Raw genomic sequence first — 12,500 nt, forward strand, 5'->3', positions numbered from 1 at the left:
GACATGATGGACGAGACCATCGCTGCCATGGTACTGACGTCACTGTCGGTCAGCCCAAAGTCGCCTCCCTTCAGCAACACACAGTTCCAACAGTCCAGAGGTACGTGAAGGGGGTGGTGGGGTGGGATAAACGGGAGGAACGACAGTACAGGGTGTGGAGTCGTAGTTATTACAATCGAATAACAGACCAGATGTTGAGTTGCAATCTGTTTAATGCCGTCTGTTCAGTAATGTCAACAATGTACAGGTTCTTAAATTGCACGGATTACCAATAATCAATTTTATCACAATGCCTGTTTGAATACAAATAGACTGATATAAAACATGCATACATTACATGGGGGTGGGGCTACTGGTGGAGAGAATCCACAATCCCCCTTTGTACTATGGTAGGGGTTGACATCTGCGATTGTTCCAATGTACCTTTTATTTACCTGTGTGCTAGCTGAATCAGTAGTGTAAGCAGCGCTGACTTGAAGTTGTGTACCTTGTGAATGAAGAGAATTACCACTCTTTACTATTTGTTAATCATTTCATCTCCTGGCCTCATTATTGTTAATTTCCAGTTGAAAAACCACTGAGGCAACCATGTGTTTGTTCTGTATTGTCCATGTGTTCTGTGTGGCTTGTTCAGGATTAAAGAGGCAATGCCAGTCTTGAATAAAAGCTTATCTGTCTTTGCTGCTGTGTGCACATTTCAAATCATCGGTATAAGGACAGTCCCGGCGCTTCCTTTTTTGAGGAAGTGTCTGGGATTGTTCCAATGTACTTTTATTTACCTGTGTGCTAGCTGAATCAGTAGCGTAAGCAGTACTGACTTGAAGTTGTGTACCTTGTGAATGGAGAGAGTTACCACTCTTTACTATTTGCATATATATATATATATATAAAATGAACTGTGATGTAGGTTATACCGTATCATAGAACAGGTATCCCATCAAGGGATTTAAAACTGAAATCAGTTACGCAAACAAAAGCAAGCATCAACTGAATGACGCGAGTGGTAAGTTGAGCGACCGAAACCCAGATGAGTTTGCCGACATGAACTGATTAGCCCAGGTAGCTGGCACGCACACTCAAACCGTAATTCTGAGGTTGCGCCACCTCATGGTGTGGTTCAACTTCGTTGCACACTTTTGCATTGATGGTGGTCAGAGTTCTGATGGCGATGGTAGTGATTGGTTTTAGGCCTATTCAGCCACTGAGTAAGATAGAGAGAGCGAGAGAGACTCAGAGCTGGGGGTGGGGTGTGGGTGTTGGGGGGTGTCAACATGTGATGTTGCATTGGGTGGATGAGTGGGGCATGCGTGTGTTGTACTGTTCTGACTGGTTTACACAAGGAAGACAGTGCACTGAACTGAAGTCAACCATGGGGTCCAGTGTCGACGTGAGGGAGAGGGTGTGTGTGTTTGGGGGGGGGGGGGGGGAGGGGGGCATGAGGAAAAAGTGGGTGAAAAACAGTGTGTAATACAACACATACAGACTGACAGAGACACAGACACACACACACTCAGACTCACACACATACACACGCACACAACACCACAACACACACACACACACACACACATACACAAAGAAGCACTGAATCTTTTTTTTTTCTTTTTCTTTTTTTAACCCCCCACCCCCACCCCCCACTCCCCCAACTCTTCATGATTGATGCAGCAGTGGCGACAGACCCCGTGTTCGAACCTAGCCAGGAGCACAGCTATGTGTCGAGCAGCATCGCCAGCAGTGGCTTCTACAGCGGTCACTCGGAGCACGATGACCCCTCTCCGCCTCACGCACACCTGAGCGAGAGTGCACCTGCTGCCTTTGATCTTCACCGCCACGAGGATCCAGGTGGTGTGCTGCTCTCGCCTGCAGGATACAGTGCACAGGTGAGGTGTAGAGGTGTGGGTGGTATGGATTTGGGGAATGGTGGTGGTGGGAGGGGGCGTGGGTAGGGAAGGGAGGGGAGGGGGTGGTGGAGTTATGGTGTCTGGGTGAGAACAAATTATATCATGTGTGTGTGTGTGTGTGTGTGTGTGTGTTCAGTGGTGTGTGTGTGTGTGTGTGTGTGTGTGTGTGTGTGTGTGTGTGTGTGTGATTTGGTTAGTTTGTCTATCTGTCTGTCTGTCTCTCTCACACACACACTCTCTCTCTCTTTCTCTCTCTCTCTCTCTCTCTCTCTCTCACACACACAGGGAAATAAGGGTGAAACACACACATACACATGTGACACACACACACACACATGACACACACACACACACACACACACACACACACACACACACACACAAACATACACTGAGTCACAGAGTCACCTTCCTCCCCTCCCTACCCCCTCCCACACACATACACCTACACACACACACACACACACACACACAACACAGTCACACACACACACACACACACACACACACACACACACACACACACACACACACACCGGAAGCAACCTTTGGACTTGGCAAACAACGTGACTTGTGGCTGTCCTAGTTCCTGGGGGTTATCCAGGAGGGCACCTGCTTGGCGGGAAGTCGGTGTATTACGGCATTGAATCTCTTAGTCTCTTTCTCTCTGTCTTTCTTCTTTCTGTCCCTCTCTCAAGGCCTGACAAAGCGCGTACGGTTACGCCGGCAGGAGATGTCGGGTGTAGCGGATATTAGAATTATGTACATGCCGGATTTGTCCGTCTGAACGCAGTGACGCCTCCTTGAGTAACGTAACGTAACGTAACGTAACGTAACCGAACTCTTTCCGCCTTCATTGTTGAATCGCTGTCTCTTGACTCTCTTTCTGTCAGTCTCTGGCTCTTTCCCTTTCTTTCTCTCTCAGTGCGTGCGCGCGTGTGTGCGGTGTGCGCCGGTGCCGCACGCGAGTGTGTGTGTGTGTGTGTGTGTGTGTGTGTGTGACACCCTCATTATCTCTCTCTCTCTCTTTCGTTCCCTCTCCCCATGATCTCCCTCTCTCTCTCCATTCCACTCACCCTCCCTCTCTCTGTCGATATCTCTTTTTCTCACTCTCACCCTGTCCACTGATTTGTCTTTCGGTCAGTTTGGCTCTCTTTAGTTCCCGATGCCCCCCTCCCTCTCTGGCTGTCTTTAGTTCCCAATGCCCCCTCCCTCTCTGGCTCTCTTTAGTTCCCAATGCCCCCCCCCTCTCTGGCTCTCTTTAGTTCCCAATGCCCCCCTCCCTCTCTGGCTCTCTTTAGTTCCCAATGCCCCCCTCCCTCTCTGGCTGTCTTTAGTTCCCAATGCCCCCTCCCTCTCTGGCTGTCTTTAGTTCCCAATGCCCCCCTCCCTCTCTGGCTGTCTTTAGTTCCCAATGCCCCCTCCCTCTCTGGCTCTCTTTAGTTCCCAATGCCCCCCCCCCCCCCTCTCTGGCTCTCTTTAGTTCCCAATGCCCCCCTCCCTCTCTGGCTCTCTTTAGTTCCCAATGCCCCCTCCCTCTCTGGCTGTCTTTAGTTCCCCATGCCCCCTCCCTCTCTGGCTCTCTTTAGTTCCCAATGCCCCCCTCCCTCTCTCGCTGTCTTTAGTTCCCCATGCCCCCTCCCTCTCTGGCTGTCTTTAGTTCCCAATGCCCCCTCCCTCTCTGGCTCTCTTTAGTTCCCAATGCCCCCCCCCCTCTCTGGCTCTCTTTAGTTCCCAATGCCCCCCTCCCTCTCTGGCTCTCTTTAGTTCCCAATGCCCCCCTCCCTCTCTGACTGTCTTTAGTTCCCAATGCCCCCTCCCTCTCTGGCTGTCTTTAGTTCCCCATGCCCCCTCCCTCTCTGGCTCTCTTTAGTTCCCAATGCCCCCCTCCCTCTCTGGCTGTCTTTAGTTCCCAATGCCCCCCTCCCTCTCTGACTGTCTTTAGTTCCCAATGCCCCCTCCCTCTCTGGCTCTCTTTAGTTCCCAATGCCCCCCTCCCTCTCTGGCTCTCTTTAGTTCCCAATGCCCCCCTCCCTCTCTCGCTGTCTTTAGTTCCCAATGCCCCCCTCCCTCTTTGGCTCTCTTTAGTTCCCAATGCCCCCTCCCTCTCTGGCTGTCTTTAGTTCCCAATGCCGCCCTCCCTCTCTGGCTGTCTTTAGTTCCCAATGCCGCCTCCCTCCTCCCTCTCTGGCTGTCTTTAGTTCCCAATGCCGCCCTCCCTCTCTGGCTGTCTTTAGTTCCCAATGCCCCCCTCCCTCCTCCCTCTCTGGCTGTCTTTAGTTCCCAATGCCCCCCTCCCTCTCTGGCTGTCTTTAGTTCCCAATGCCCCCCTCCCTCTCTGGCTCTCTTTAGTTCCCAATGCCCCCCTCCCTCTCTGGCTCTCTTTAGTTCCCAATGCCCCCCTCCCTCTCTGGCTGTCTTTAGTTCCCAATGCCCCCCTCCCTCTCTCGCTGTCTTTAGTTCCCAATGCCCCCCTCCCTCTCTGACTCTCTTTAGTTCCCAATGCCCCCCTCCCTCTCTGGCTCTCTTTAGTTCCCAATGCCCCCTCCCTGTCTCTCTCTCTCTCATTCTCTGATTTACAAATTTACCTGTCACCGTTCCAGCCCTAGTTCCCCCTTCCCAAACCTGCGTAATTCATACAAAGGCATATAGCCCTAACGATGTACAACAAACATTAAGTTGTTGGCTCTCTCTGTCTCTCTCTGAGCTCTTTCTTCTCCTCCTCACCCCTCCCCCTTTCTCTCATCCTTCCTCTTTACCACCCTCCCCCATTCCCCCCCCCTGCTCCCCCATCCTCGGCACCCATCCTCCACCCTCCACTCTCTCGTCCTCTTCCATCCCTTTCTCTTGTCCTTCTTCGCAGATCTCTTTCCTTCTCTATTTCTCGTTTTCCAATGTAGTGTCCATCGTGAACTTATGAATTGTACTTTATCAACGCGCGGCATTCCAGCGTGACTGATTTCGAGCCGGTTGCCACGATCTTTACAGTGGCACTGTGCGTGCTTTTGATGTGACCGACATTCTTCTGTGTTCACCCTCCCCTATTCCCCACTGTTCGCTGTCTGAACTCCGAACGTTTGTGCCTTGCAGCAAGTCGCCGAAAGAAAATAACGCCCTCCCCCCAAACCCGACACATTATTGATCGGCTTCTATCAATAGAACTGGTTTTTAAAGGGACTGGATTAAAAAAAAAAAAAAAAAAAAAAAAAAAATCTGACTAATGCGAGTTTGTCCAGCATCGTTGGGAAGCTGGAAAACATGTCTGACCCATTTCTCGTCAGCTGATAAACCGTCGGCAGGGTCATTCAAGGCGACGGGTCTATTTTTAGCTCGCAGCAGCCACAACCGGTGGTGGTGGAAAGTGCGCCTTGTTTTCCTCCGCGCCGACCCCGGCCGGCCTTGAACCCGGGCTTGTTTGCAGGGAAGAAACTGCGTCGTTCGCAGTTCCAGTCACAAACGGGGCATTTCTTGTCGGTAAAAAAAACACACACACACACACAAAAAAAACACCTTGTTATGTGTACTCGGACTGTTTACGTATCGTTCACACAGATACCGAAGCACGCGCCAGCAGTTGTTAACGTTGTGGGCGATAATTTGCATATCAGCACGTGAACGATTTTGCGGCCGGCTTACGTACGAACCGTGACACAGGGCGTGTGCACGCGGCCAGCGCGTGTGCGTTTTGTTTTGATCACGTGGGTGGTGCTGACATCATTTTCTTTTCCCGGGGCATTGCGACACCTCACATCACTCGTTTTGCTAAGGTTTTCCACCATTACCGACATAATTATTCGTTGCTGTAAAGATGCCGAGATTCGTATTGGCCCGGCATTCCGCGATATTGGGTCGTGTTAGTGAAACTTTGAAGGGATAGTGGGCTGGTAACAGTATTATACAGACAAAAGAAAGCCGTCAGAAATGAAACACAAAGAGATCGCGAAAAAGAAAGAAAAAAAAAATCACTAAACCTTGAAGAGAGTAACTGCAACTCATTATTATTGTTATTATTATTATTATTGATCAGTCTACAAGGGACAAACTCTGACACAGATGATGGACAAAACGGAATCTTTAGATCTGCTTATTTAATGTTACAAGAAGGGAGTAAGTAATGGCAATCAGGTAGGATTTAAAAAAAAAAAAAAAAAAAAAAAGGATTCCCCCCTACACGACCCCCCCCTCGCCCCCAAAGCACTTGGCAAACCCAAACCAAACCTCCTAACTTGCTCCCTGAGATCAGAGTGGCAAGGCTTTTGAAAGGAAGTTTCTACTTTTTGGTGAACCTGTGTATGTAAAATTGAATTTCCCAACAAAAGTAATGCTGCCCCAGAAAAAGTGCGTTTAATGGATGGTGACTGTCATGTTGACTAGTAATTTCCATCATTTCTCAGTGAAGTGATGGCCCTTTACTGATGTGTTGACTGGTCAAGGGGCTGAATAAGTTTGTGGCAAATGTCACGAAGTGTGCGTAATAAATAAATGAAAAGAATACGAGTTGAATGTCTGGAGATAAAATGAAAGAAAGAAAGAGAGAGAGAGAGAGAGAGAGAGAGAGAAGATTGTGATAGATTAGTAAAACCATAAACCAACACAGCGTTTTGTTTCGGATTTACTTTTTTTTTTTTTTTTTTTTTAATGAGAAGCTATCTACAGATGAAAACAACTAATCTCCCTCTCTCTCTCTCTGCTCACACACACACACACACAGACACACAGTGACACATATATACACACACACACACATACACACAGAGTGACACACGCGCACACACACACACCTTCAGACCTACATAATGTAAAGTCTGACGCTCTAACCATTGTACACGTAGGTGTGAGTAATAGAATCCCACCAGTTTTATCCTTGAGTGACCGTGTCAGTGTACATGTCACTGAAGTCATTGAAATTGTCGTGTCATTGAAGACAGGATTTTCCTTGTGTGTGTGTGTGTGTGTAACAGATCAGATTACTCTTTTTAGCATGCATGTTGTACACATACTGTTGTGCGCGCATGCGCAGACACACACACACTTCTTATGTGTGTGCATACATGGGCTTGCATAAACACTCACACATGCGTGTCTGCACGCACACACACACACCTCAAACATGAGTACACACAGAGAAATAAGTTTGCATGTGCACGCACACACACACACGCACACACATACGCTCATACACAAATGCACATGCACACGCACGCGTGCACACACACACATACACACACACACACACACACACAGATACACTCACGATATACTTTATTATTATTTTTTTATATTTTTTTTTATAGATAACAGATCTGGTATTGGTGGTCACACACAGAAACGGGTCACCTGATAATGTTTTGTTCCAAACCTTTGTTTGGGGTAGGCTGCCTTGTGGTCCGGTTAAAACTGGAAAGAAAATCATTGTGTGTGTGTGTGTGTGTGTGTGTGTGTGTGTGTTTTACCTGTATTCCCCTGCTCTGTGTGTGTGTGTGTGTGTGTAGGTGCATGTGTACCTGAGCATGTGTGTGTGTTTACTTGTCTGTGTGTGTGTGTGTGTGTGTGTGTGTTTAACCTGTATAACCCTACTGTGTGTGTGGGGGGGTGTGTGTGTACCTGAGCGTGTGTGTGTGTGTGTGTGTGTGTGTGTGTGTTTACATGTCTGTGTGTGTGTGGTGGGGAGAGGGGGTTGGGGGTTGAGAGGGGGCTGAGTGTTTGTAGTGGATTAAGTACCTTCAGTTAACCATAATCACATGATTGAAGAGAAACTAAGTTTGTCTCTGTGACTGCTGGTGTAAGTCTTCACTCGGGTACAGTCACAAGACCAAGAGGGCACACTTGTGTGGGATAGGGGTGGGTGGGGTGTTTCCTTCCTTCACGGTTTGTGTGTGTGTGTGTGTGTGTGTGTGTGTGTGTGAATAGATTCTGAGTCATTTTTCCGTCATCCTATTTGACATTTATTCAGTGTTCAGATTGTTGCATATCTATCTGTCTATATATCTATGTATATATATATATATGTATGTATGTATGTATGTATATATATATGTGTGTGTGTGTGTGTGTGTGTGTGTGTGCGCGCGCACTGTGGGTGTGTTTGTGTGTGTGTGCATTTGCACACTTGTGTGAGTGTGCACATGTGTTTGTCCATGTCTGTCGAGTGTGGCCCATTTTTTTTTCTCATTTTATTTCAGTCATTTTCATTTTCCGTGTCTTTCATGTTATTATGCTTTAATGTATATCTACGTATTTGTTTATTTTGTGATTATGGCCTTTGTCAGATTTGTTTTATATTAACGTAGTGATGGCCTACAGGTAACGCGTCCGCCTAGGTAGCGAGAGAACATGAGCGTGCTGGTTTGATTCACGGCTCAGCCACCGATATTTTCTCCCCCTCCACTAGACTTTGAGTGGTGGTCTGGACGCTAGTCTGAGACGGTAAACTGAGGACGGTATGCTGATAACATGCACTTAGTGCATGTAAACAAACCCATGGCAACAAAAGGGTTGTTCCTGGCAAAATTCTGTAGAAAAATCCACTTCGATAGGAAAAATGAATTTAACTGCATGCAGGAAAAAAAACCAGGGGAAAGCATCCCGAATTTCACACAGAGAAATCTGTTGTGATAAAAAGAAATACAAATACAAATACAAATTAAGAAAAATCCCTTGCCAAAAAGAATGATATGACTTACGTGAAGTGATCAAGTGAATGTTTATGTATACGCTTTGTATACTACCAGTAGTACAATGCATCACTAATGTTTGATGGAAACTGATTACGTTGGTGTGATTTTTGCTAGTTGTTTACAAAGCGTATACATGAACACATTGACTAGAACACTTCACATAAGTTCTATCATGTATTTTTTTTTTTCTAGGGATCTTTCTGAAAGTCTGTAGAACTTGCACCAGTTTGTCAGACAAGAACAAGGAGGATGAAACAGAGAGTAGAATGGAGCTGGAGAGCTGCCATTAGTGTAAAAAAAAAAAAAAAAGAAAAAAAAGAAAAGAAAAGATCTTTTAAGGTTAAAAAAAAAAAAAAAAAAAGCTTTTCCTAGAACAACTTGACCTTTTGATGCAACAGCCGAAAGGGTGTTAAACTCAACCCTCCCCCCCCCACCCCCACCCCCACCCCAATCCCCCCACCCAAAAAAAAGTGGTGCCATATGTTGTTGCATAAGAAGAAAAAACAAAAGGGTGAAGTATTGCATCATTGCCACGTCAGAGTTTTGCCGGGATATACTCTCCCCACTATCCCCCCCCCAACCCCCCCCCCCCCACCATACCCCTCCCCTCACTCCAGGAGGTTCAGGTAGTGGTGACATGAGGTATGGTGTCATTTATGTGTGAAAAGTCCTTCTTTCTGACCTTGGCAACAGAGAACTCTTTGTCTTTCATAATTTTTTTCCCCCTAACTGTGTCTAGTCTTTTTCTTGTATATATATATATATATATATATATATATATATCTGTGTATATCTGTGACTTACTCGGTCAGTCCCCATCCCTTTCCTCTCCCCCCCCCCCCCCCCCCCCCCCTCCGACACAGAGAGAGAGAGATTCACTCATTATACCCCCCCTCAGCCCCCAACCCACCCCCCCTCACCACCGCCGCTGCCCCCCCCCTCCCCCACCCCTTTCTGTCCCCAAATACACACACACACACACAGAGACTCACACACACAGACACATACACACACACACACACACACACACACACACACACACACAATGTACACACACACACGCACACACACATACACACACACACACACTCATTACACACACACACACACACACACACACACACACACACACACACCTAGACATCATACACACATACACACACAGAGATTCACTCATGACTCACACACACACACACACACACACACTCGTTCACTCGTCACTTACACACACACACACACACACACGTGCACACACACACACACACACACACACTAACACAAAGGGTTTACCTAGGTTAATGAAGTGCTGCCAAATTGCAGGCTTGTTCTGTGGGTCGCTGCTTTGGCATGTTGTTCATGTTATTGCGCTATAGTGCAGGTCAGTAATCCTGTTTTTTCTCCACCCTGAGTGATCAGAAAAGGTTAGGTGGTGTTTGCTTATGATACTCGTACAATGCACATAGTCCACAATGACCTCATATATGATAGTCAGTCGTGTCCGACTATGACCATCAGAACAGCAGAGGAGGCAACTGCTGTTCCGACTATTTGGGCTAGAACTTGATTATAGTGGAGAGTGTCTTGCCCAAGTTACATCCCCACTCTCTCGGCCAAGAGGGTTTCAGGACAGTTGGCTGTTGGAGAATGGTTCCCAAAGGCCAACTAGCCCACAAGGCTGCAGAACTAAGAGCCAGTGCAATTTTGCTTCCTGGTTTGAGAGTCATAGTCCTTCACAAAAGACTAAGCTGTAAATGATTTCCCATTGACTGGAGAAACCATTGAAAATACAGCTCTCACTTTGCTGTTGCTTTGTATGGAACTGCTAATAAACAGTTTTTGTCAGGTTACAGAATTGTTTTTTGTGTCTTTTGATACTTTACGTCCTTAGAAAAAGTCTTTTTTTTTTTTTACAGGTTTTGAATCACATACATGTGCCAGAACACCAGCCAGTTCTACACAGTTGAAATTGCGCGCAAGCACAAACCATCGCTCTTAGAGAAAATCTAATTGTCAGTTTACAGATCAGTAACGTAAAAGATCAATGAACAAAAAGTTCATGAATCACTCATGGGCCTGGGTTATGAGTGATTTTAGCTGCACTAATGTTTTCTACTCTAAAGTCTGTAAAACTCAGGACAATTCTTATCACTTACAAACTTCTTTTTCTCTTTTTTGCATTTGGGACATGTTACTTGCCAGTTGATATATATATATATATATATATATATATATGTGTGTGTGTGTGTGTGTGTGTGTGTACGTATATATATGTATCTGTTTTGTATGTCTGTTACTGTTTTTAAATTGGTGTATCATGTATTGCATGATTATGTTTAGTTCAGGCAAGTCTTTTTAATCTCCTGGTGAAAAAATGACAGGATGGTCAGTGTGTCAGAGGCATATATCATAGGTTTATGTTCATGGATATCATTGTACTTATGCCTGATTATTTTTCCAGGTGGTTTTTCATAAAAGAATTTCTTTTTTTTTTTTTTTTAACCAAGTTCCAACATTGTAACATGATCAACATTCTGTGTGTCAGCCCTGATGTGGGCCACTGACGTCAGCTGGGCTGTGAACAACAATGATGAATAAATGTAACTGTGACTGATGTTGCAGGGTGATGAAGGAGTGAAGTACCGGTGCACGTGGCGTGGATGCCTAACAGTGTGTGGCTCGTGCAATGACATCGAGAGACACATCCGACGAGCTCACTTTGAGTAAGTTTGCCCCCATGAAGACGGAATTTCTTGAAGCAGACACCTGTTGAAGAATAGCGCGCAGTCTATCCTTGTACAATGCGTATTAGAAACATTTGCATTTAATTGTTTACAGTAATATTTTGATAAAATGATTTTCTCACGTAATTTTTTAACTATCATTAGTATCAAGATTATAGAATGTGCAGTTCACCTCTCAGTTTAATGGTGATTTTTCGTTCAGTAGTTTGAATCTTCTTCTTCGTTCGGGCTGCTGCTCCCACGTTCACTTGTATGTACACGAGTGAGCTTTTACGCTTATGACCGTTTTTTAACCTGCCATATAGGCAGCCATACTCCGTTTTCGGAGGCGTGGTGCATGCTGGGTATGTTCTTGTTTCCATAACCCACTGAATGCTGACATGGATTACAGAATCTTTAATGAGCGTATTTGATCTTCTGCTTGCGTATACACATGAAGGCACAAGCAGGTCTGTGCTTATGTTGACCTGGAAGATCGTAAAAATCTCCACCATTTACCCTCCAGGTGTCGTTACCGAGATACGAACCTGGGTCCTTTATATTGAAAGTCCAACGCTTGAACCACTCGGCTATTATGCCTGTCAGAAGTTTGAATAAAGAAAAAGACGGTTTTTTTTTTTGGTTTTCTTTTCAAAATATGATATCTTTGCTAATCACTCCCTGGCAAACCACACAAAGCCATGTCATACCATATATGGCTTTAAGCATCTATATCCTTTTGCCTAAAAATCTCTTGTGTAATGAAAAATATTTGGATTGGAAAATGTGTTGCATTTTATAGTCTTGCTGGACTCTTTGATTGAACAGTACACACACACACACACACACACACACACACACACATATATATATATATATATATATATATATATTTTTTTTTTTTTTTTAAATCCAGTAATCACTGTTGGATTCTGATTGAACAGTCAAAAAAAAAAAAAAAAAAAAAAAAAAAAAAATCCAGTAATCACTGCTTCAGATTTTTAAACAATTAAGTGTTTACATGCCGCCGTTGCAGCATTGAATGGTAACGATATTTAATAACCTGTGGGCCATGATTACCAGTAATACCATGGTCATGCCATGGTATACAGAAGTTGTCTAACCAGTGTATGACCAAAAAAAAAAAAAAAAAAAAAAAAAGCTGTAACATTGCCAGAATGTGTGATTTTGATAAATACAAG

The 12,500-nt window shown here is 45.3% G+C and overlaps 1 protein-coding gene across 2 annotated transcripts in view; it reads left to right on the forward strand.

Annotated features, from left to right (window-relative positions):
* LOC143291229 (zinc finger protein 704-like) overlaps window positions 1-12,500 on the forward strand; it is a 25,975-nt gene that overhangs the window by 8,568 nt on the left and 4,907 nt on the right. The window contains exons 2-4 of one of the 2 annotated variants that reach the window (XM_076601000.1): window positions 1-100; window positions 1,666-1,880; window positions 11,198-11,298. The exon at window positions 1-100 is cut by the window's left edge and continues 76 nt beyond it. In XM_076601000.1, the coding sequence (XP_076457115.1) occupies window positions 1-100; window positions 1,666-1,880; window positions 11,198-11,298 (416 nt within the window). The remainder of the gene's footprint in view (window positions 101-1,665; window positions 1,881-11,197; window positions 11,299-12,500) is intronic. The other variant, XM_076601001.1, reaches the window with a different exon arrangement.

Source organism: Babylonia areolata, chromosome 16 (genome assembly GCF_041734735.1).
Source record: "Babylonia areolata isolate BAREFJ2019XMU chromosome 16, ASM4173473v1, whole genome shotgun sequence".
Taxonomy (NCBI): Eukaryota; Metazoa; Mollusca; class Gastropoda; order Neogastropoda; family Buccinidae; genus Babylonia; species Babylonia areolata.